This window comes from Gopherus flavomarginatus, chromosome 24 (genome assembly GCF_025201925.1).
Source record: "Gopherus flavomarginatus isolate rGopFla2 chromosome 24, rGopFla2.mat.asm, whole genome shotgun sequence".
Classification (NCBI taxonomy): Eukaryota; Metazoa; Chordata; order Testudines; family Testudinidae; genus Gopherus; species Gopherus flavomarginatus.
This window is the reverse complement of record NC_066640.1, coordinates 5,407,883-5,432,333: the sequence shown is the minus strand read 5'-3', so window position 1 is coordinate 5,432,333 and position 24,451 is coordinate 5,407,883. Positions and strand designations below refer to the sequence as shown.

General features: G+C 55.0%; 1 protein-coding gene across 1 annotated transcript; it reads left to right on the top strand.

Annotated features, from left to right (window-relative positions):
* Positions 1-98: 98 nt before the first annotated feature.
* Positions 99-23,855, top strand: ABHD17A (abhydrolase domain containing 17A, depalmitoylase). The gene is made up of 5 exons (XM_050933812.1): positions 99-398; positions 2,950-3,486; positions 14,284-14,478; positions 20,525-20,704; positions 22,692-23,855. The coding sequence occupies exons 2-5, from the start codon at positions 3,179-3,181 to the stop codon at positions 22,915-22,917; spliced, it is 909 nt and encodes a 302-aa protein (XP_050789769.1). The 5' UTR covers positions 99-398; positions 2,950-3,178; the 3' UTR covers positions 22,918-23,855.
* Positions 23,856-24,451: the final 596 nt, after the last annotated feature.

The following is a 24,451-nucleotide window of genomic DNA, read 5'->3' as shown; positions in this document are numbered from 1 at the left end:
TCCCCTGCAACCCCCGTCCCGCTGCAGCCCCCAGCCCTTTGCAGTCCCCTGTCCCTCTGCAGCCCCCAGCCCGATCCCCTGCAACCCCTCGTCCCGCTGCAGCCCCCAGCCCGATCCCCCGCAGCCCCCGTCCCGCTGTAGCCCCCAGCCCTCTGCAGCCCACCATCCCGCTGCAGCCTCCAGCCCATCTGGGAGCTGATTCAATCTCCCCCGTACCGCCTCCCCCAGCTGCGATCACCCCCCCCAGTCCCATTAGCAGCTGATTTCCCCCCTCGCCCCTTCTTTCCCCCTGCCCCCCACCCCGGGCTGCTGGTGTCTTCCTTCCTCAGCTCCTTCAATATCTCCAGCTCCGAACTTGCCCTGCTCAGCAGAGCCCGAGGCGCCTGCAGGATGTGGGGGTGATTATCCCAGTTTTCTAGCGTGCTGGGGGGGAGGCGGGGGAGCACTGGTCAGTGGGGGTGGGGGGAGGTCCCTTTCCTGGCATTGACTTCTGCAAGGGCAGGATCGCAGCCAGCTTGTGTAAATCCAAATGCTGTGTCCGGCCCCCCTCCCCCCCCCGCTCCCACTAAGTTTGGAGTTTGACCCTTGCAGGAGTGGGGGAGGCTAGTTTTCTTTTCTTTTAAGCAGTCGTTTCCCCCGGTGGCTGGTCCCTTCTTCTGCCCCAAAAATACTGTTGTCAGGGCCGATGCATTGGTGTCTGGGAACAGAGATAAGTGTCTGTCTGTAGCATAGATACTTTCCTGCGTTTTGTAGCACTGTAATGGTGCTGTATCTGTCTGCAGTGTAGATAAGTGTGTGTATCTTAATGCTGCACAAGTCTAGTACAGACAGGCGTGTGACTGTCTGTAGCAGGGTTGGAAGGGACCTCAGGAGGTATCTAGTCCAACCCCCTGCTCAAAGCAGGACCAGTCCCCAACTAAATCATCCCAGCCAAGGCTTTGTCAAGCTGTAGTGTAGAAAACTGTGCGTGTGTAGTGTAGATGGGTGTATATGTGTGTGTGGTTTTTCTGTTCTGCATGTCTGTAGTGTAGACCAGTGTGGGCGTGAGCCTTTACTGTTTCTATCCTGCATGTGTCTATAGTACAACGCAGAAGTGTGTGCCTGTAATACAGGTGATTGGGTGTGTGATCATGTATTCTGGTTTTGTCTCGTGCATGTGGCCGTGAAAAATGAGCGTACATTAGTGTTTGTGTGTGCATCTCCACAGTGTGTGCCTGTCATACATGGTGCGTTTGTGTACATGTGTCTGATAAAGCAATGCGTGTGTATCGTGCAGATGGGTCATGCGGCAGTACGTGTGTCTAATGGCACATGTATATTGGTGCATCTGTCATGTCTGTGTGGCAGACACATATGTCTAGTGTGAACAGGTGTGTTTCTCTATGTTGCATGTCTCTAATGTAGCATTTATATAATGGGAGAGAAGGATCTGTTCTGCTAAGTAACTGCACAATGAAATGGAAGGAAGTGAGCCGCTGATCCTGGGACCTATTGGGGGGGTATGGGGGTAGGGGCTGAATAGATGATTTTCCATCTCCCTCCTGCCCCCCGTCAGCTTGTGTTGGGAGGCAGGGGGAAGTCACATCAGAGGCCCAATCCTGCTTTTGCCTACACAGGCCTAAATCCCGAGGAACTCCATTGTCTTCAGCACAGCTACTCAGGATTTACACTGGGGTGAGATCAGAATTTGGCCCCTAATGTAAAACAAGTCCCAAACTGGAGATGTGTGTGTGCAGTAATCCAGTTATTCTGGGAGTGGGGGGATCCGGTTATTTGAGATAGAAATATTTCCATATAAGCCTTCGATTTCGCGGTCCTCTTTCCCTCCACCCTTTCCTCTTCTTTCCCCGCCTGCGGAAGCAGCTGGAGTAGAATTCCTCGGGGTCTGGGCTAGTTTAACATTCCTCAGTCGGGAGGCTCTGCCCAAACTTGCAGAAACCACTTTGGTGTGTGTGTTACGTTCTGTCTCCTGATTGTGAGCATGTGCAGCAGAATTGCTGCCCATGTGTGGGGCGTTGTGTAATTTCTGGAGTAGATGTGGTGCCATGCTACTATGGGGATGATGGTAGCACCTGCAACATGCTAGCCCCATGTCCCGTCATCTGAGCTTTGCGGGAGGGGGCAGGGAACCAGACTGCAGAATCAGGGCCATGGTGGGCATTGTGTATTGTGTTGTGTGTGGGGTTTGAGACGCAGGAGGTATGCCGTGTGTGTTGGTGATCAGCGTGCGTTGGTCAGAGTGTGGCTTCGGTAGGTGAGTGCTATGGGCTGTATGTGGTTTTTGTCAGTATGAATGTATGTGTGGTTTTCGGTGTGTTGTGTGGCTGTACCTACCGTGTGTGGGTTTTGGTGGCGGGTGGATGTTGGGTGGGTGAATTATGTGTGAGCAGAGGACTGCGTGGGGGTATTTTTTTGTGGTTTTCGGTGTGGGTATGTGGGTTTTGGTGACCAATATGTGTTGTGTGGGCGTATTGTGTGTATTTTACGGGAGGGCTGTGTAATATGTGCTTTTTGGGAGGAGGGTGTTGTGTGAGTATGTGTTGTGTTTTGTGGGGTTTGGAGTGAGGGTGGTAAATTTTTTTGTGTCTATTGTGCATTTTGCAGCAAGAGGGTTGTATTGTGTAGGTATAAAACATGTTTTTGGTGAGGTGATGAGTGTTATGTGTTTTTCAGTGAAGAGGGTGTGTTATGTGTGATTTTCTGGGGAGTGGTGTGTATTGTTTGGTTGTGTTTTCTGGGGAGGGGTGTGTATTGTGCAGTTGTGCTGTGTGCTTTTCTGGGGAGGGGTGTGTATTGTGCAGTTGTGTTTTGTGTTTTTTCTGGGGAGGGGTGTGTATTGTGTGGTTGTGTGCTGTGTAGCTTTCAGAGCGTGGGCTGGGATGCTGGTTTTGCCATGTTGCACTGCACGTCCTTTCTCATGAACCCCTTATCCATCCCCTTCGGTCCTAGGGCATTGCCGACAGGTGCAGAAGGCCAGAGGGTGGCCCACCCTACCTCGACCAGTGCCGTGGCGCACAGGACATGCCTGGCCCATTGGTTCTGACGGCCGCCGTGCCGAAGGGAGGCTAAGGAGACGGGTTGTTACCAGGCCGGATCTGCTGATTTAAAAAAAAAAAACCTTTTGATTTTGTTTGTGAATTTGAAAAATAAACTGAGCTCCACGCTTGATTCCGTCGCCATGAACGGACTGTCGGTGAGTGAGCTGTGCTGCCTCTTCTGCTGCCCGCCCTGCCCCAGCCGGATAGCGGCCAAGCTGGCGTTCCTCCCCCCGGAGCCTACTTACACCGTCGTCCCCGAGCCGGAGCCCGTGGGCAGCACCAGCTCCCTGAGAGGAGGCACCGCGGGGCGATGGAAGCTGCATTTGACGGACCGGGCGGATTTCCAGTACGCCCAGCGGGAGCTGGACACCATCGAGGTGTTTCTAACCAAGAGTGGCCGGGGGAACCGGGTCGGCTGCATGTATATCCGGTGTGTGCCCGGAGCCAGGTGAGTGGCAGGCTGTGGATGGGGCTGGGAGCTGAGCCCTCTTTGCAGAGCAGGGCACAACCGCAGGTGTTGACTGCTGCTGGTTATAGCGTTTCCAACTCAGTTGGACCAGGGGTCCTGCAGATCCTCTGTCTGGAACACTTTGTAGGCAGCGTGCCATTCTGTGCCAATGCAGCTCCGACATGGCGCCACTTCCTGACCTGCAGCGACCCTGTGCCAAATCTGGCACCTTCCCAAGCGAGATGCCCAGTCACAGAGATTTGGAGATGCCCTGGCGAATGCTCACTGGGGGTTGGCTCTCAAAACCTGTTTTGCTCATAACTTGAAGTGGGGATGGAATTAAACAAAAAGATCGAAGGAGGGGGAGGTAGGAAAAAGCACAGAGCTTGGGGCACGGATCCTGTTTTCCATTTCCAGCCCTGCTGCTGACCCGGACTCCTGGCTTCCGTCCCCAGCGCTGCTGCTGACCCGGACTCCTGGCTTCCGTCCCCAGCCCTGCTGCTGACCCGGACTCCTGGGTTCCATTTTCAGCCCTGCTGCTGACCTTGAGCAAATTGCTTCCCCTGCTCTGTGACTCAGTTTCCCCCATCTGTAGAATGAGGGAAATGATGCTATACCGGGGGGAGGGGGGATTGTTCTGCCTACTTAGCTGATTGTTGTGAAGTACTGTAAGATCCGCCAGTGGATGCTGCTGGCGCAGGGCAGAAGGTTATTGACTAATAATGCCGAGGCTGAATCAGGCGAATGGGTGAGTTGTGCTGCGCCAGGGGTGTCCAGGCTCCTGTGGGGGCCCTACCCCTTTGCCGGAGACATTCACAGCTCGTTTGGGGGCCCTGGAGGCCAATTCCAGGCTCCCAAGGATGGGTTGCAAGGCAAGGCCTTGTTGCCCACTTCTGATTGGCCGGGTTTTCCCTCACCTGAGCGTAGGGGACTGGCCTCCGGCTTGCTGGCCCCTTGCTTCAGGTGGCAGAGCTGGGGGCAGGGAGGGGCGGAGCAAGTGGTAGCTTTATTTATGGACTGTGGCCCAGCGCTGGGTCCTTTCTCTGTCCCTGTCCCCACCCGATCTTCAGCTCCACTCCCCTGCCCCACTTAGCGGGCTGGGCTCATTAGTCTCGTTAGCTGAGTCCGGGGTTTCTAGGCCCTGACTCTCACCTGGAGCCCCAGCTGCTCTCCTGAGCTAGGAGTCTCAGTGGCATCGCATCCCCTCCCCCCAGCCCTCTGTGCCCCTCATGCCATGATTTGCAAGCCCCACCTACCCAGGCATCTGCCCGGGTGTCTCTTCCTCCCATTGTCACCCTACTGCCACAGATCAGCCCATGAGCTGCTCGGGTTTCAAAAGTGCATGTCCCCAATCCAGCAGTCACGTCTCCCTCCCTTCCACGGTGCCCTACTCCTTCCCACTGCCGTCGGGGTGCCCAGATTGAGCCTTGAGAAACCAAAGCAGGGTCCCTCAGAGGCGCTGAGCTGGGATCAGAGCTGTGGTGCGACGGGCAGTGAGAAGACCCTTTCTGCTGGCAGCGGGGAGCATATAAGGAGGCCAATGAGCGCCACAGAATGTCGGTGTCAATTAACCCCTTCCCTTCCCTCCCCAGGCCCACCCACCGCCCACAGAGAGCGCACAGCCTTTCCCTAGCCCTGATGAAGGGCTGGGGTTGCCTTCTCCTCAAGGCAGGCGTCTTTTCAGTACCTCTCCATCCGCTGTGTATGCAGGGGTGGGTCTCAGCCCAGTGGTTGGTTGGTGTCCACAATGGAAGAGCCACCCTTCGACGCCCTTGCCGACCATGCAGCAGTCAGGCCAAGTGCCGGCCAAGTGCGATCCCAGTGCCAGCCCTTCCCAAGTCAGTCCAGGCCCATGGCTGGCGTGGGCTATGGATGTACTGCACAGAGGGGCCGTTGCTCTCCAGCACCGCTGACTGCATGCTCCGTGTTTGTTCCAGCCAATGCTTCCCAACCTGGTCTGTCTCGGGGTCCCGCCCCCTCTAAGTCAGGATTCCCCTCCCACATAGCAATATGGGGCAGGCAGGGGTAATGTGACCCTCGGGATGAGAACTCACAACTCACCATCTCCAGGTGCCCAGCCTGAGACTGCTGGGGAGTGCTGGGCGCCCAGGACCCCAGCTGGTGTCATTGGGCTCTGCTGATGCTCACCATCTCTGAAAACGACACCCGTGGGCTGATGTCCTGGCCCTGCAAAAGTGGGAGTTTTGCCATTGACTTCAATCGAGCCGGGATTTAGATTCATAGAGTTTAAGGCCAGTAGGGACCATTAGAACATCTTCTCTGACCTCATGTGTATCACAGGCCAGAGAATTGCACCCAGTATTGAGCCAAATCACTTGTGTTTGGCTAAAGCAGTGGTTTTCAGCCTGGGGTCCACAGGCCCCGGGAGATCCGCAGACTACGGGGGTCTGCATGTCCATTTGAAATACTTTAGGGGCCTGCAACTGAAAAAAGGTTGAAAACCCCTGGGCTAAAGCATCTTGCAGAAGGGCATTGGGTCTAGATTTGAAGATATCCAGAGATGATGTCCACCTGGTAGCTTGCTCCAGGGGTTGATCACTAGGCTTCCCTAGGTGTCTGAAGTGGTGATAATAGGAGCCAACAGAATCAGGAGCTGCTTTGGCAAATTTGGGTCTAAAATGTTAGAGATTTTATTTCTAAATAGGAAAAAACAAACAAAAAACAAAGACGGGATTTAAAGTCACAAATATGATTTTATATATATATAAAATAAATATATTTTTTCCTACTTTGCCCCTTCTGTTTGATTTGGGATCATAGATTCAAGGCCAGTTGGGACCACTGTGGATCATCTAGTCTGACCTCGTGCATAATGTGCTGCCTCCAAATAATTCCTAGAGCAGGTCTTGTAAAAAAAAAACATCCAATCTTGGTTTGAAAACTCTCAGTGATGGAGAATCCACCATGACTCTTGGTAAATTGTTCCAGTTGTTAATTACGCTCACCGTTAAAAATATGCCACTTATGTCCAGTTGGCATGTGTCTAGCTTTAACTTCCAGCCATCGGATCGTGTTAGACCTTTCTCTGTAGATTGAAGAGCCCGTTATTATAGATTTGTTCCCTGTGAATAACATCTTAACACGTAGAGACCTAGGTCTTTGCTGTCAACCTGCCTTGCACGGCAGAATAGTCCCGAGATAGAGGGCGTCTCAAATACTTAACAACCTTCTACATGCCCAGGCTGGCAACTATTTGTCATGGACAAGTGAAATATCACTAGTTCCCCATCTGCCCCCCATGATTCTGTGCTATATAGGTTCTGATTCCTTACCCATCACTGTGGTATCTGAGTGCCTTTCTCCTGAGCGTGTTTATTCTGTGTATTACACAGGAGCATCTAGCGGCACCGTTGTGCTCAATGCAGTTGATTTTGTGCCTGGGCTGGTATGTTTTGCTAGCCTGCGTGGGGCTGAAATTGTGCCAGTCTTCTCCGAGGCTCCCTGCTGCCCCCGTAGGCTGGAGTGGGACTTGCCTGGCCCACTCCTAAACCTCTAACATTTGTGGCTGCACCTGGCAATGACAGCTGGGGAAGGGCAGACAAGGGAGCAGCACCGAGGCTACCTCATGTTGTAAGTGGCCTGCCCTGGAGGCTGCCGTTCATCCTGCCTGTGGTTAGGGCTTGCAGGGGCATGGCTGAGTTTGGGAGCCAGCAGCTGCTGCGTAAGCTGTCTGCACAGCCGAGAGCTTCGCAGCTGCCTTTGGAATTCCTGTGTCACTGCCTTTGTTCCTGATGGCTGACGTGCGGCGTGATGTCTGTTGCTTGGGCCACCTTGGGCACTGGGTCTCTCAAAATGGGTTGCTCTTTGGATCGGAGACGTCCAGACGTCAGTGACTCAGCAGGGGGCACTCCCCTCTCAGAGGCAGTGCTGCCTCACGCTGTGTGGGTGGAAGTGGGTCTTTCTGTCCATGTTAGACCTGGCTCCTGGTCCTGGTTGAATCCTTTCTCAGGTAGTTACCTTCTTCTGAAGCGAATCCTCCCTGCAGGGTATTGCACACTTCCTGTCCTAAATGATTACACAGCGTGCCAGTGCAGGGTTAAACAGCTGCCAGAGGTGGGTGCCTTTTAGTGGTGGCTGAAAAGGTCCCAATTGGTGTACAGTTCCTGCTTGTAATTAAACTTAATGAAAGGGCATTTGTGAAGGGCTTTGACAGCGTTAACAGCATGAGACTAAGGCCCCGTCTACGCCACTGTAGCCCTGTAGTGTAGATGTTTCCTAAAGCAATGGAAGTTAACCCAACTCTCTGAGCGGCAGTGGCTAGGTTGATGGAAAAATTCTTCTTCAAGTAGTGTCCCTGTGGCTGCTCCACTTCAGGTGCCTCTTGAGCCCTTGATCGGAGACTTTTCCACTAGCAGTGTCCATTTAGGCCATGCGTGCACCCTGTGCCTCCTCCTGCCGAACACCGAGGTCACATAGGGACGAGCGGGTGAACCGCCCTCAGTTCCTTCTCCAGCACCTTGGCCTGAGACAGAGCCCTAGCGTCCTCTTGGATCTCTCCTTGGTCCCAAGGGTGTTCTCCGAGGGTCTGGCGGTAGTGGCTGCTGATCCCCGACAGGAGGCAATCCTGGATTATCTGCAGGATTTGAAGAAATTGAGGTTATCACTTAACTCCGTTAAGGTCCATTTGGCTGCAATATCAGCCTTTCATCCAAATATAGAGGGATTTTCCATATTGGCTCTTCCTGTATCTAGATTTTTTATGGGTTTGGGGAATCTCTATCCCCAGACTAGAGAGACCTGACCCCAACCCGGGACCTCAATCTGGTACTCAGTTACTTTATGAAACATTTGAACTTATGGCAACCTGTTCTCTACTCCATTTATCTATGAAGACAGCCTTTTTAGGAGCCATCACAATGCCCGTATAGTTGAGGAGATTGGCACTTTGATGGCGGATCTCCCCTTTACAAGAATACGATTTCTTTACACCCATGCCCTAAATTCTTACCTAAGGTTCTCTCAGAGTTCCACCCCAACCAATCTATTCATATGTCATTGGTTTTCCAAGAGCCATAGACCTCTGTAGGAGTTCTGTTTTCATACCCTGGATGTTTGAAGAGCACTGGCCTTCTACTTGGATAGGACCGAGTGATTTCAGAGGTCCCCCAGGCCGTTCATCTCCTCCGCGGATATATCCAAGGGATCTGCGTTTGCTGCTCAGAGACTGTCGAAGTGGATAGCTGGATGTATTGTCACTTGTTAGGAGATCGCAAGCGTTCATCATCCTCAAAAGGTGACAGGACATTCTACCAAATCACAAGAAACATCCACAGCATTGCTTAAGAACATCCGATGTCTTGAGTTATGTAGGGCTACCACGTGGGCTTCAGTACATACATTTTCGAAGCACTACGCCTTGATACAGGCCATCAGATCTGATGGGGCTCAGGGTACAGAAGTACTATTTTCAGTTCTGGACTCAGTTCTGAAGCTTCCTCCTGCCTGTGGGGAAATCACTCAGAAGTCCCCTGAAGAGGAGCACTCATAGGGACACTATTTGAAGAAGAGATTACTCACCTTGTGCAGTGACTACAGTTCTTCGAGATGTGATATTGGCATAGAAAGTATGCTTATTAAGTTTGCAGATGATACCAAACTGGAAGGGATTGCAACTGCTTTGGAGGACAGGGTCAAAATTCAAAATGATCTGGACAAACTGGAGAAATGGTCTGAGGTAAACAGGATGAAGTTTAATAAAGACAAATGCAAAGTGTTCCACTTAGGAAGGAGCAATCAGTTTCACACATACAGAATGGCAAGAGACTGTCTAGGAAGGAGTATGGCAGAAAGGGATCTAGGGTTTATAGTAGACCATAAGCTACCTATGAGTCAACAGTGTGATGCTGTTGCAAAAAAGCAAACTTGATTCTGGGATGCATTAACAGGTGTGTTGTGAGCAAGACATGGGAAGTCAGTCTTCCACTCTACTCTGCACTGTTTAGGCCTCAACTGGAGTATTGTGTCCAGTTCTGAGCACCGCATTTCAAGAAAGATGTGGAGAAATTGAAGAGGGTCCAGAGAAGAGCAACAAGAATGATGAAAGGTCTAGAGAACATGACCTATGAAGGAAGGCTGAAAGAATTGGGTTTGTTTAGTTTGGAAAAGAGAAGACTGAGAGGGGACATGATAGCAGTTTTCAGGTATCTAAAAGGGTGTCATGAGGAAGGAGAAAACTTGTTCACCTTAGCCTCTAAGGACAGGACAAGAAGCAACGGGCTTAAACTGCAGCAAGGGAGATTTAGGTTGGACATTAGGAAAAAGTTCCTAACTGTCAGGGTGGTTAAACACTGGAATAAATTGCCTAGGGAGGTTGTGGAATCTCCATCTCTGGAGATATTTAAGAGTAGGTTAGATAAATGTCTATCCAGGATGGTCTAGACAGTATTTGGTCCTGCCATGAGGGCAGGGGACTGGACTCAGTGACCTCTCAGGGTCCCTTCCAGCCCTACAGTCTGTGAATCTATGTGTGTCCCTATGGGTGCTCCCCTACTTGTTCTCCTTCCCCTCTGCTTCAGACGGTTCTCTGCGGAGACGTTTGAGTGGAGAAGGCACGGAGGGCAGTTTGCCGACGTACCCCTGTATAGCCTCGGTGTCCAGCAGGAGGCGTTGAAGGGTACATGCGCGGGCTGAACGGGCATTGCTATCAGAAAATCTCCCATCAAGGGCACGAGAAGCGCACGCACATCTGAAGTGGAGCGCCCCTACGGACATACATCCTGAAGAACTGCAGTTACAGCTTAAGGGAAGTAACTGCTTCTTCAGTTGCGTACGCTGGGGGTTAGGTTGGCTGAACTACGGCACGAGAGCCTGAACTTTTCACCCCCCCCCCCCAAGTGATGTGACTAGGTCGATCTGAAATGTAAGCGTACAGCAGGGTCAGCAGAGAATGCCGGATGATACTAGAGAGGTTTTCTCAGCCTGAGTTTGGAAAGCCCATTACACAAGTAAGGTATATAGAGTATCCAGATGAGTGCTAATAAAGCCGACATCCCGTTTCCCACCATCATGCAACCAGTGTATACCACATGTCACAGGAGAAACTACAGCAGAACCTCCGAGTTCCAAACCCCTCAGGAAGGGAGGTTGTTCGTAACTCTGAAATGTTTGTAATTGAACATTTACAACTGGCCATTGACTTAATACAGCTTTGAAACTCTACTATGCAGAAGAAAAATGCTGCATTCCCTTTATTTTTTTAGTAGTTTCTGTTTAACACAGTACTGTACTGTATTTGCTTTTTTTTTGGTCTCTTCTGCTGCCTGATCGCGTACTTCCTGTTCCAAATGAGGTGTGTGGTTGGCTGGTCTGTTCGTAACTCTGAGGTTCTACTGTATGCTAGAAATGGATTTAGACATTTTAATGGGACTTATTTTTTGGTATTCCTCCACCTGTAAATTCCAGCGCCCGAGGCCTGCTCTGCATGCAGAAACTACAGTGATTTTAGCTAAACTAGATTCTGAATTTGGTAACAAACCAAATTAAGTTTTTCCCAAGAGGAGGCCCTCTTGAACATGCTTTAAGAGTGTCCACACCAGAGGGCTGTTTGATCTAAATTAATTTAGAAACCGTTTGACTTAAATTAGCCCAGTTACTGTTTGTCTAGATTAAAAGCCCTTTGCTACTATGACCAAGATTTTTAAAAACCACTCAGCTTTCCATTTAGGCTTTAGGACCTGACTTTAAATGCTGGGGGAGGCTGAGGGGGACAGAATTGAAGAGCTGAGCAAAGCAGAAATGGGAGGTTTTCGCGTAGTCCATTTCTGACGGTTTGAAGCTGTGGGAGAGGTCTGGGGCTGGATGCTGCTCTGGGGGCTGCACTCCCAACCAGGCCACCTGCTGCCTGGCCCCCTTCCCGTCCCGTCCCATCCTCCAGCACGGTTGGCGCCGATGGGCAGTTCAGGCTCTCCATGGCTGGCATGAGGTCACCCCGCCGTCTGTCAGAGACACCAGCTCTGGTCGGGGTTCCTTCCACCTTGCATCCAGGCCTAGAAGCCCCGGATTTTGGGATGTGTCACTGCACGTCTGTCCTGTGGGGCTGTCCTGCAGGCAGCGCTGTGACCCAGCGGCGGAGCAGGCAGGGCGAGGGGGGCCCGGGGTTGGCAAAGAGGAACTGGCTGCCCACGAGCATGATTTCTGCCTCCAAATGTGCCAGTCGTACCATTAGTGCCATAAAGAGCTGATCTAAGCACAGACCTGCCCCCATTTTGTTTTGCAGGCTCCTGGGTTTAGCGCACCGTTAGGACAGGCCGGGATTGCAGGGGATTTCTTTGCCTCTAAGCCGACCAAGTGTGTTAGCACGTGGTCCGGCTACAGATGCTGCCGGCCAAGCCTCTCTGCCTTGTCGATTTTGGCGGCCTCATAGACGCCGGCCCCATCTGGTTGCCAGGTGCTCGGTCTCTGATCTTCTCTCTGGCTGCTGGGATCCAGGGAGCGTGTGGCTCCCTGCCCCTCCCTTCCCCTGGGCTGTGGACTGCTCAGGAGCTGATTTTCCCTGGTGCATTTTGAAGATCTGCTCTCCCCTCGGAGTAAGGCCGAGTCACGTCCCCCGTCCTCGCTCTGAGCAGCATTCGCACTTTGAGGCTCACAACATGCCGAAGGGGAGGAGTGCCCCCCATCTTACAAAGGCACTGAAAGGACCCCGGAGCACAGCACTCCTAAGCACGGAACTGAAGTTAGCTCTGCCCCAGCGGAAAGAGAGACAAGGTGGGCAAGGTAATGCTTCTTATTGGACCAACTTCGTTGGTGAGAGAGAGGAGCTTTCCAGCCACACAGGGCTCTTCAGGGTTGGGAAAGGTCCTTCCAGCCTCCCAGCAAAATGCAAGGTGGGAACAGTTTGATTAGCATGTATTGTAAGTAAGGGGCCATTCAAGTCAGAGTTGTCCATTAACACCTCTGCAGTCATAAGACAAAAAGGGGGGGGTTAGCGGGTTACAGATCGTTGTCATAGCCATAAATCCAGTGTCTCTGCTGTTTGTGATTTTTAGTGTCTAGCAAAGTTATGCATTTAAGCTCCCAGGCTCATCTTTTGAAAGCATTGTGCAGGTTTCCTTTGAGGACTGGGACTGACAGGTCAGGTATAGAGTGATCGCTTTGTGAAAAGTGTCCACCTACAGAGTGATGGGGTGTGTTTGGCTTTTATCGTTTCCCTGTGTGAGCTCATTCGAAGTATAGTGATTGTTTGGTTTCACCCACACAGCTGTTATTGTGGCATTTAGTGTGCTGGAGGAGGCACACCACATGCTGTGGCAGGCAGGTGTAGGACCCGTGGATCTGGAAAAGTGTGTTGGGCTGGGGGGTGTTGATCATTGTAGCGGTGAAGATCTCTCTGCAGGTTTTGCATCTGTTGTTCTGGCTGGGTCTGGGGCCCCTTTGCGTTGGTGTGGGGAGCTTGCGTCTGATGGTCATCTTGAAGAGGTTAAGGGTTGAAGGCCAGAAATGGAGGTTCAGGAATTATTTCTTTCATGGGGGGTCCCCACTGAGTATGGGTTATAGTTGTTTGATGACACCCCGTTGGATTCCAGTGTCGGATGGTAGGTGAAAACTAGAGGTCTGCAGTTGGAGGGGGTTTATTTCTGACCTGAAGCAGGTTCTCTTGAGGTTTTGGGGTGGCCCGTTCCATAATGCGATCTACTTCTCTGCTGGCATGTCCTAGTTTGATGATGGCGGGTTTAAATGTGTTAAGGTGTGTATCCCGGACTTACCCCGTTGAGCATGTTCTGTGGTGTCTGAGTGCCTGGCTGCAGAGAACAGAGTTCTTGGCATGTTCGGGGTGGTTACTGGATCTGTGAAGGTAGGTGGGGAGATCCTGCGGTGTCTTATATATGGTTGTCTGTAGGGTTCCATTCTGGAAGCTGATCCTCGTGTCCAGGAAGTTGTCGCTAATGTGGGAATGTTCCCCGTAAAAGCTGTTTCCTCCTCCCCCACCTTGTCTCTCTGGTATCCTGGGACCCACACGGCTACAACTACACTGCAAACAACCGATGGGAAGAGTCACCCACTCCCCTCCCTCTAATGTGGAGGTTCTTAGCCCACCCCATGGCGTCAGCCCAGTGCGAACTCAGAAGGGAGAGCGCCACCTAGTGCCTGGTCACCACTTCCTTCAGAGCCCCCCCCAGGCGTGTCTTGCACTGGCCCTAGATGCCGCCCCCTGGGGCAGTGACAATGGGGTGGGGAAGGGGGCAGCGTCTGGGAGACGTCGCTGTTCATTTCAATGGAAGGTGGTTGCCCTCTCTGGGCACTGGATGGGCCCAGCCCCCTGCGCTCACGGGGTCTGTGCCGTCGGGGTGTGCAGCCTCCAGCCTCTTGCCCCCCCCACTAGAAGCATGCGGGGGGGCGGGGGGGCCTAGGAGAACGTTAGTTAGACTGAGCGAGGGGGGGCAGTGTTGAGCTGGCGGTTGGGGAGGGGGCTGGTGATGGGGAGGGGTTGAGTTCCATTCTGCTGGACTTACCTTTCCATCTCCCACCTCCTCCCTGTTCTCCTCTGGAATGACATTGGCACCGGCCCTCCCCTGCACCCTGGGCTCCTTTGCCCCCCCCGGCTCCTCCGTGCCCCCTGATCTCCCCTGCATCCTCTTCCCTCCCCAAACTCCCCTCCCCCATGCCCCCTCCTGTGGCTCCCCCTGCCCTTGGCTAGCGAGGTGCTGCTAGTGGCTCCCCAGCCCTGTGCTGGGTCCCTGTGGCAGCAGGACAGTTGGCGGGAGGCTGCGGTGTCCAGCAGTGCCCCAGGGCCTCTGGCCGCCTCTCCCTGTTTATTAACCCTCGGCTCTGCCCCGGCAGGTTCACGGTGCTCTTCTCCCATGGCAACGCCGTGGACCTGGGCCAGATGAGCAGCTTCTACATCGGCCTGGGCACCCGCATCAATTGCAACATCTTTTCCTACGACTACTCGGGCTACGGCGTGAGCACGGGGAAGCCCTCGGAGAAGAATCTCTACGCCGACATCGACGCGGCCTGGCAGGCCCTGAGAACGAGGTGAGCTCCCCCTGGAGCCGGCTAGCCTCCCCAGTGGCCCCACAGGCCCAAGACTGCTGTGGAGGGGGTCGTAAAGGGAAATGAATACAGGAAGATCTGGCCTTCCCGGAGTCCTTCTCAGGCAGTCAGTGCCTGGGGACCCCAGGCCTGGCATAATGGGGGCTATGGGTCGGGATTGAGGGGCATCAGCAGAGCTGTGGACAGGAAGGACCCCCACAGCCAAGATAGCAGGGGGCTGCAGGTCAGGACTGGGAGGTATTGGCAGAGCTGGGGGGATCCAAGGGCTGGCATAGCATGGGAGCTGTGGCTCAGGTTTGAGGGACATGTGCGGAGCTCAGGGCCAGAAGCACGTGGGAGAGGGAGAGCTGCAGGTTAGGGTTGAGAGAGGCACCGTGGCCCAGTGGATAGGCCTTCAGAGAGCCGAGTCCCACTCTGTGACTTTAGGCATGTCACCCCTCCGTGCCTCAGTTTCCCCCATGTAAAACAGGGAGAACGATACCCACCTGTCTCGTAGGAGATGCGATGACGGGTTTTGCTTATTGTGCATCAAGTTCTTTGAGAGCCTCAGATCAGGTCACGTGCTAGAGCAGGGCCAAGGGTTATTTATGATCTGGACGACTGTTACCTGGTGGGATGGATTTTTGCTCCTTTGGGGCAGCTGTAGGGTGAGATTTCTGGGGCTTGCAGTCGTGTGCGCAGTATCGGAGAGCAGCTTTCCCTGCGGTCGCAGAGCCGCTCTGCGGGGAGCCAGAGAGCACAGACGTGTCACTGATATAATGGGGAGTGATAGGAGGGAACCCACTACACACCTTTGTGAGCCTGGAAAAAAGGTTCAGGTTTCAAAGCCTGAGCGTTGGGCTAAAAATGGGGGAGTATTTTGAGGGGGATGGGCAGATTTCTCAGCTATTTACAGAGGAGAGACAGCCTTTTGGCTTAAATCTCAGAGAGCTAGGACTCCTGGGTTCTCTTTCTGTCTCTGCCATCGACTCAGTGGATCATGTCACTTCCACCTTGCGATGCCTCTGTTTCCCCATGTGTTCAACGGGGAGGACCCAGGCTTGCTCTGCTGGGATGAACTGTCCAGTGTTGCTGGGAAATCTCATGTTTCTATGGAGTCTCACCAGGCTCCATCTTCTCACCCTGCAACATGAAACTGTCAGGCGATCTGGCAAAGCAACGCTGGCTGCAGCATGCGGCCGCCACCTGGCTCTGCCCCTCCACCAGCAAGGAGCCCCATCTCCCAGGTCTCTAGGTCAGCCTAGATCTGCACCAGCGTGAAAGGCAAGTGGCTGAGGCAGAGGGCAGACAATGCAGAGTGAGGAGAGCTCTCCTAATCCCAGCATCCCCCGACTCAGGCTACAGGGGGGTTGTTGGATGCTCAATATGGGAGTGCATGTGTGATGCTCCCTCTCCGTGCCCAAGCCACAGCTGGTACAAGGAGAGCTGGGGAAATGTTCCCGCCAAAACTTTTTTCAGCAAAAGAGGCAGATTTGGGTTGACCAAAACATTTTGCGAATTCACTTTGAGTTCTGCAAATTGTTTTGGTCAGAAAAAAATGTCTCAATCCCCCTCCCCCCCTCCAAAATCCGAAGAAGCAGCAATGTTTTATTATGACGTTTTTGAAACTGAATCTCATTTTACGATTGAGAATGAGTTTTAATTGTTCTTAAAAAATGAAAAAACGGGGGTGTGGGAGAGGATGGAGGATGACGAAGCTCAACATCAAAAAGACTTGACTAATTATTTTGACTCTGCGAGTTGCTGAAGACATCAGAATGGTTTGGGTTTGAGGCGACCCGCAGCAATTTTTCCCCAGTGTTTTACAGCTAGCCAGCGACCCCCAAACTCCATTTCTCTCCCAGCTCTAGATCTGAGTCTGTTCCAGCCCCAGCTGGGAGAATTGCTCAGGCGGTAGCAGCCCTGGCACGCTTTTAGCTCTGGAAGTCCCCGGTTTGCCCCCCGGTGCATTGGCCGAGATGGCAGCTGTCACAGCCAGATGTGGCCACAGGGACATCCAAGACATCAAGCAGCCACTGCTGCAGCTCGCTAGGGCAGCCGCGTGCCCGGAGGAGGCCCAGCTGGCATAGAAGGCAGCAGTGTAGTGGCTCTGCATTTCAGGTGGCTGGGAGCCCGTCACTCCTGATGAGATACAGACAGCCCAGCTCGAGGTCGCTGCAGAGAGTGCCGTGGGGGCGGGGAGGGCCAGGAAAGCCCCGTGGCCTGCGCTGTGGAAAACAGGAAACCTCGCTGGGCGAGACAGCCGCTCGGAAGGGGCTCGCAGGGGAGGCTGCTGGTGGGGTGGGGACAGGGCTGAGCTAAAGCACAGGGCGGCGGGGGTGGGCAGGCTACGGGGGAACCGTGGGGACGGAGCCTTCCCCTTGGGGTGGCCAGTGTGACTGTGGTCCAGGGCTGGTGGGTCCCAGTAGGGTGACCACATGAACCGATTTTATAGGGACAGTCCTGATCTTTGGGTCTTTTTCTTATATAGGCTCCTCTTACCCCACACTCCCTGTCCAAAATTTTCACACTTGCTGTTTGGTCACCCTAGTCCCAGCTCAGCTTCCAGGGGGCAGGGCCAGTGGCCATAGTGGCTTTAACTGGCCTCAGCGAGGAGGCCAAGGGCTGCCCGGGCCCCAGAGGCTGAACCCCTCCTTCCTGGGCAGGGTATGATCAGGGACAGGGGCAGCATCAGGCATGGGGAAAGCTCACGCCCCAGGCAGCCAGGACTGCAGCTGGAAGGACAGTGTGAGTGGCGCTCAGCTGGTGGAGGGCAGGGCACCTCCTGTGTCTCCCCAGCACCTCTTGCAGGTGGTTTAACAAGCAGGCTCTGGAGGGCGTTCCCATCCCACTCCCAGTGCAGGCTGGCAGCTCTCCATGGGAGCACGTGGGGAGCAGGGGCAGGTGAGCGGGATGCTGGGGGACAGGTGGCAAAAAGAAGCATCCTGGAGAACCAGCCATGGTACATGAGCCCTGCTGACTTGGCATGAAGGGACGGGCCTGGATGCTTTCTCCTGTCACGCACCGATCAGCGCCAAGGGGGGCTACGTGGATTGGATGCTGGGGGCTTGCAGAAGTGAGGCTGGGAGTCTCTGAGGCTGCTCTGGAAGGTGCCCAGCAAGGGGCTGTGGGGAGGTTTGTGCCCCTTTTGATACAGTAGGAAAAGGGCCTGGAAGGTTTGTTCTGCCTGGTTTGGGGTCTGGCGGGGGTGGCAGGTCTGGTTTAGCTGGAGAACTCCTGGGGTGACTCTGAGATGTGCAGCGGGAGTTTTGAACTGGTTGGGCAGAATTGCTGAATCTTCTTTCCAGGGAGTGTTTCTCCTACAGGAAATAAGGTGATAAGGGAAGTGGTGGAAACAGCCTGAGTAGAAGTCCCTGGGCACAGGCTGCCCGTGGCTAACCCTGTTGATTCTGCTGTTGCTCAGTGTCTAACCAGGCCAGGACCCCTGAGTTCCCAATGTAACAAAGCACACAAGGGAACAAATAAAGCTTCAGACCTTTTCTGCTTGTCGTTAGAGGATGCCACACTCCCCTCCAGATTCCCTTTATTACTAGTTGTATTAGAGCCCAGCTAAACCTGGGCCCATTGTCCCGGGTGCAGCACAGACACGGAGTGAGATAGTCCTAGCCCCAGAGCACTCACGGCCTAGCTAGACAACAGAGACAAAGGGCAGGAAGGGAAACTGAGGCACAGGGTAGGGACTTGCCCATGGCCATTCAGTGGCAGCACTAGGAACAGAACCCAGCTCTTCTGAGTCCCAAGCTGCTGTGCTACCACTCGGCTACACTCGTGCTACTCAGCAGGGAGGCGGGTTCCTCCTGTGGTCTTTGGAGGAGGCCGCCTGTCCCTCCCCTGGTGGCCTAGTGCCTGTTCAGAGAGCAGCCTGCACTGCGGCCGGGGTGTCACAGCCCCAGGCCCTGTCATCCGGGCAGTCACAGGCAGGGGCCGGCGTCTCTGCAGAGGGGGAAGCAGGAGGGAGAGGCCGGAGGCCGCGATTTATATGGTGGCGCTAGACAGTCCCAGCCCACCCAGCAGCTCTGCCCTGGGGTGACTCATATCCCGGCACCGTGGGGAGCCTTCCGGTTTGGGAGAAGGCAGGACGTGGGCTGGGCTCCGTTAAAAGAGAGAAGCCACAGAGTGGGGCTGGGCACTCAGCAACAGGAGCCAACTTCCCTCTCCAGGTTCCAGCTCTGCCCCAGGGCAGAAATGACTGGAAGCCTCCTGGCACACAGCACTTTAGCAGGTTGGTCTGTGGCCCAGTCAAGGCTCCCAGCCCTGAGTGGGGCTCGCTGGCCAGTCCCTCAGTACCAGTATCCCTCTCCAGAGCAGGCTGCACTGGCACCGAGAAAACCAACTGGCAATTCAGTTGTATTTCACCCAGAGGGAAGGCTCCAAACTCGGGGGAAAGACCAAGCCCCCTGTGCTGACCGGGCCTCAGTGATCCAACCGGAGAGGTGTGTCCTTCTGGAGCAGAGGACATCGGGGGAGGTAGTTTGCCTGGTTGTTGCCCAGGCTGCGGGTAAACAGAAGCCTCTATCCCCACGGCTGCCAACGTGGCATCTTTCCCCAGCACTGAACGCCCCGGGGAAATGAACACTGGAGTCGCTGACGTTGCTAATTGCTCAGCGTCTGCCTGGGTCCCGCGTGCGGCCCTGCCTCTGCCCTCGGCATTGTGCAGAAGTAGGTCACTGCCAGGCAGGTGACCAGTCCTCGTCCTACAGGGCTCGTAATCCAGAGAATCCCTGCGGCTTGGAGCAGACCATGGGGCTGGCGTGTTGCTGCAGCCGTCTGCTGGCGGGGAGGGCTGGGAGCCTGGGGTTGGCTAGCTCGGAGGCTGACTTCGACAGTTCCAGCTGCAGGGCCAGCCCCCCGCCTGGGCCTGCCCAATGTCTTGCTTAAAATCCTGGGTGGGACAAGGAGCCCCCCACACCTGGTGGCTCGTCCCAGCCATCCATGGCCCCTGCCTCTCCTGCACCCAACAGTCCCTCTGCTGGCTCCTGGCTGGGCCGCCCTCCCGTCCATGGCCCTCCCTGCCTTGCTGCTGCCTCTGCTCCGACTCCCAACACTTCCCCCCACCCCCGCACCCTCAGCACCTCCCTGGGCCCATGCCCCCAGCTGGAGCAGCCATCCCCTCCTCTGCCCACTTCCCCCTCCGTCCTCCCCAGCTTTCCCTGCCCTACATCAGCCCCACAAGCCTGCACGGGCAAAGGGTGTGTACGGGACTCAGTCATGTTCACTGTGGGGAATGAGCCAGGGCAGCTCAGCCCCAAGGATCTTAGCGTGCCCAGGACTGAGTGGGGAGGCACCTCAGGCTGGTCTGATTGAATCGGGGGGCGAGGGGGGAGCCAGCTACCTGTGGAAGGGGCGGGGCCCGAAACCCAGAGGGAATAAGCCAGTCACCATGGCAGTCTCTGCGGTGCCTGCGTGTATGTTGGCCTGGCGATGGGTGTTTGTTTCAGTTGTGCCCTGAGCTCCGTTGCAGCGGCCAGGAGGAGGGGGATCAGGGCCGAGGGTGGGGGGCCTGTGTGTTGGGGGCTGGCCCCCTCCCCCCCCCCTCGCTAGGAGGCAAATCAGTGCCACAAGCTTGAGTGCAGGGTTCGGTTCCCTGCTGCGGCTCCCAGGGGGAGTGCAGAGCCACACCCAGCAACACCTCCTTGGGAAGGATGGAAACAGGCTGCTGCGTGGCTGGGAGTCCGGGGTACAAGGCTATGAGAGCATGGGGGAGTCACTCAGTCTCTGTGGTTGGGGGTGGTTAACCTGCCTTTTGCCGAGGTGGCCTACAGGGAGATAGCCAGCTCGGGCAGCCCTTTGCATTGCCCTGTACTGGGGTCCCTGATGGGCAGGGGGGAATCCCGCCAACTATTGTCCTCTGCCCAAGGACCCCCACTCTCAGGGAGTCATAGGATCTGGGCCTATGGGACCTTCTCCTGGCCTGGGCGAGACAGTTCCTTGTTCACCATCAGCCTGTGGTTTCGGGGCTGCAGGGAGAATGTCTCCCCCAGTTGGACAGCGCCTGGGAATTAACCCCCCAGATTTCCTTCCTGCCCAGGTACGGGATCAGCCCAGAGAACATCATCCTGTATGGGCAGAGCATCGGCACGGTGCCCACCGTGGACCTGGCCTCCCGCTACGAGTGTGCCGCCGTGGTGCTCCACTCGCCCCTCACCTCGGGCATGAGGGTTGCCTTCCCCGACACTAAGAAGACGTACTGCTTCGACGCCTTCCCCAAGTGAGTGTTTCCTCCACCCTGCCCCTCCCCAGCTGGGGAGTGAGCTCAGCTCGAGCTGCCAGGGGACGATGGCCCAGTGTCCACATGGGCTCCAACTGCAGCTGGCCCTTGGAGGGGTGTGGGGCAGCACAAGGGATTGTAGGTAAAAGGTGAGCCTTGGGGCTGCTTTCTGTGTGGCTGTGACACCTGCTTATCCCCTGGGAGGTGCCCGTCTCCGCAGGTGTGCATGGATGTCCATCGGTCCCAGATGGCAGGTTGCAGACAACCTGTTAAAGAACCTAGGTCTGAAAATTGGTGCCCCTCTGGCTGCCAGCCGCCCCTCTGGAAATTCAGACACCCCTGGAAGGGGGAGGGGAGGCACCGGTTTAATCCCACCCTCCCCCATTCTCATGCTGCTGCCACGTCTGCTGGGCACCAGAGCCAGCCTGGGGACCGAAGGCAGATTCTCCTCTAGAAGTGGCAACGGGTCCCCCCAAACAGTGAGATCCCGGGATGCCTGCACCGCGCTACTTTGTACCCTCAGCACCCCGCTTGCATTGGAACCACAGCCTGGGGCCCTCGACCCGCCTTGCAGACATTAGTTGCCCAAGTGGGCGTGGGAGGTTTTTCCTGCTTTGTGCAGCATCAGCAGAATGGGTTGTTATGTTCCGGGCAGCGCCCCTGTGTAATCACAGTGACAGCCGTGGCCTAGTTTGTACGTCTACACTGCAGTAAAACACTGGCCCTGGTCCACTGACTCAGGCTGTGGGTCTGTAAAATTGTGGAGTAGATGTTCGGGCTGGAAGCTGAGCTCTGAGACCCCGCAAAGGGGAGAGGGTCCCAGCGTTCCAGCTGGGGCCAGAATATCTACTGCAATTTGATGGCTCTGCGAGCCCAAGTCAGCTGACCCAGGCCAGCCACGGGTATTCTATAGCCGTGTACACATAATGGTCAGTTACAGGCAACGTCAATCACAGACTCATGGAAGTGTCGGGCTGGAAGGGACCCGGGAAGGTTGTCTAGTCCAGCCACCGGGGCTGAGCCAGGACTAAGTAAATCTAGACAGGTTTTTGTCCAACCTATTCTTAAAACCCTCCAGGAACAGGGATATATCGAAAGGAAAATCCCTGGGGAACTGTGCCAAGAGAGGTGATGGATCCTCCATCACTTGGAATCTCTAACTGGTGATCAGTCGGCTCTTTCTAAAGGATGCGCTCAGGTTGTCCGAGTTCTGAGCCCATTGCAGGAAGCACTGGGGGAAATCCTCTGACCCGTGCATGCAGGAGGTCAGAGCAGATGACCACACCAGTCTCTTCTGGCCTTGGAATCTAGGAGTTGACAGCGCTGGCTTGGAGAAGCCCCCTGTTTTCCCTTGTAGTCAGAGCATGGCAGAGCCAGAGTCCCTGGGGTTCGTCTTCGCTGCAGAAGAGGTGCGTTCTGAACTCAGGTCAGCGAACCAGGTGAAAACAGTAGTGAGGGCGTGGCAGCTTGGCTTTGGACTGGGCTGAGCAGATGCAGATGGAGCCCAGGCTGAATCTTGAGCTGTCAGCCTGAGCTGCCATGTGCTATTTCAACCCGAGTTCAGAACACACCTCTTTGGCAGTGAAGACGTACCCTGATGGCCAGTCCATGTGGAGCCCTAGCCCCAGGTTTCCTGGCACTCCTAGCAAGCCCATTATTGTGGGCTAACACTGGTCTGTGGGGTGTTAGAGGATACACAGCCCCTGTTGTGAGGGGTTTACAGTCTAGCTGAGAATGGTGTGGGGGGGGGAGCCAGAGTGGGGTTTGCTGTGAGTCCTTACTGTAATTCCTCAGGCCCTCCACCCCAACAAATTGTGCACCAGGCTATGAGCTAGTAGGTTGCTTCTCCTCCTCCACCCCAGAGGTGGCTGCATTTCAGTGATGGGGTCTGGACTGCAGCCTGTTCTGGGGCGCCCCTGGTGACAGGAGGTGCTTGATGCAGGGCAGCGTTTGCTCAGGGGGTTGTTTGCTTCTCTCCTCCCTGCAGCATCGAGAAGGTGTCCAAGATCACTTCACCCGTCCTCATCATCCACGGTACCGAAGATGAGGTCATCGACTTCTCGCACGGCCTGGCGCTGTACGAGCGCTGCCCCAAGGCCGTGGAGCCCCTGTGGGTGGAGGGGGCTGGCCACAATGACATTGAACTGTACAGCCAGTACCTCGAGCGCCTGCGGAAGTTCATCTCCCAGGAGCTGGCCAGCCAACGCAACTGAGCCCCAGCTGCCATCCCGGACTCTGACCCGGAGGAGGGATCAGGCCATGCTGCCCCCATGGAGGTGTAACAAACTTGGGCGGCCCCAGCTCCAGCCCACACTGAGGTTGGCGAGCTGGTGGGAAGTGGCCAGTCCTCAAATGTACGTTGTGTTTCAAGGCACGGTGCTCCCGGCTTGGGTTACCCTCCGCCTCCCAGCCACACACTACAGATGGGACATGCTGGGTGGATCCCATTTCAACCTGGGCAGCCCCAGCTAGAGGAGTCCCCATGCAGTGGGGAGGAGACCGGCTTCACCTTCCCGACTCCTGCTCCGAGTGCTGAGGCCACTTTCGATCCGTCTCCGGAGCTTGCCGTGGGTTCTGTCACCCCATCCCACTGCAAACAGCTCGGGAGCCATCTTATTCCTTTTCCCATCATGCAGCTGTTCGGACATTAGCAATGAGATGGCTTGGAGTCCTGGCCTGGCTGCAGATTTGAGGGGGTTAATTATCCCTGCAGAGCCCCATGCCTTTTCCTATCTGGGATCTGATCACTGCATGATTCACCCCCCATCTGCCTTACCCAATTCAGTAGCATCAGAATGGAGGAGCAGGGCTCTCTGGCCCTGAGCAAAGCTTCTCTTGGATCGAACACCAGTGAGAACCGGGAGGGCAGGGATGGAGGGAACCGAGCGGCATTTGATCTCCCTGCTGGGAAGGAATGGCCCTGCCGTGTAGTCCCTGCTCTCTGAAAGGGGTTGGGCAGGCGTGGCTAGGAGACGTGCGCTGTCCCCGATCTCCGGCATCCGGCCTGTTTTCTCTTTCCACAGGACTCCCCTATATTTGGGGCACCCCCTTTCTTTACTCCAAATATCTACAGACAGATCCCTCACGTCACACTGGAAGCAGGGAAAAGAAGAATAAAGATTTAAGATGTAAAATTTTACAAGACTTCTCACCAGGTGCCCATCTGAGCTTTTTTTACATCTCGAGGGGTCCGAGAACGGTGGTTTTAGAGCCCAGCACAAGGGGCGATTTATGGCGCTTTGCATCGTGATTTGTTGTGCCAGAGGCCTGATTTCCCCCTTCCTCTCGAGCTCACAACTGCAGGCCTGTGAGCACAGTACGAGTTCACCAGCAGGGCAGCCACCCTCCCCCCCCCCGCTTCTCCCCCCCCCCCCCCACACACTCATGCCCTCCTCTCTGAGGTGGATGGAAGCCACTGGGGCATCCCCCCTTTGCCTTCTCCATTCTGGGCTGTGCTACCAGGGCAAAGGGGCATAGGAGCTTTATGCCACTTCTGTTGCCCTCCGCATGCTGGGACTGAACCTGCCCCCAGGCTAAGTCAGAGCAGCCCTGGGCTGCTCAAAATCTCTGGCAATCTGTGCTCCAATTTCTGGCTTCCCTCCCTGCAGTAGCCAAGCCCCTCACGATCACTAACATATTTATCCTAAGCCCCCCAGGAGACAGAGCAGGGCTTTTATCCCCATGTTACAGAGGGGAAACTGAGGCACCAAGAGACTATCTCGGGCTGATTGTAGTGGGAGTTCAGCA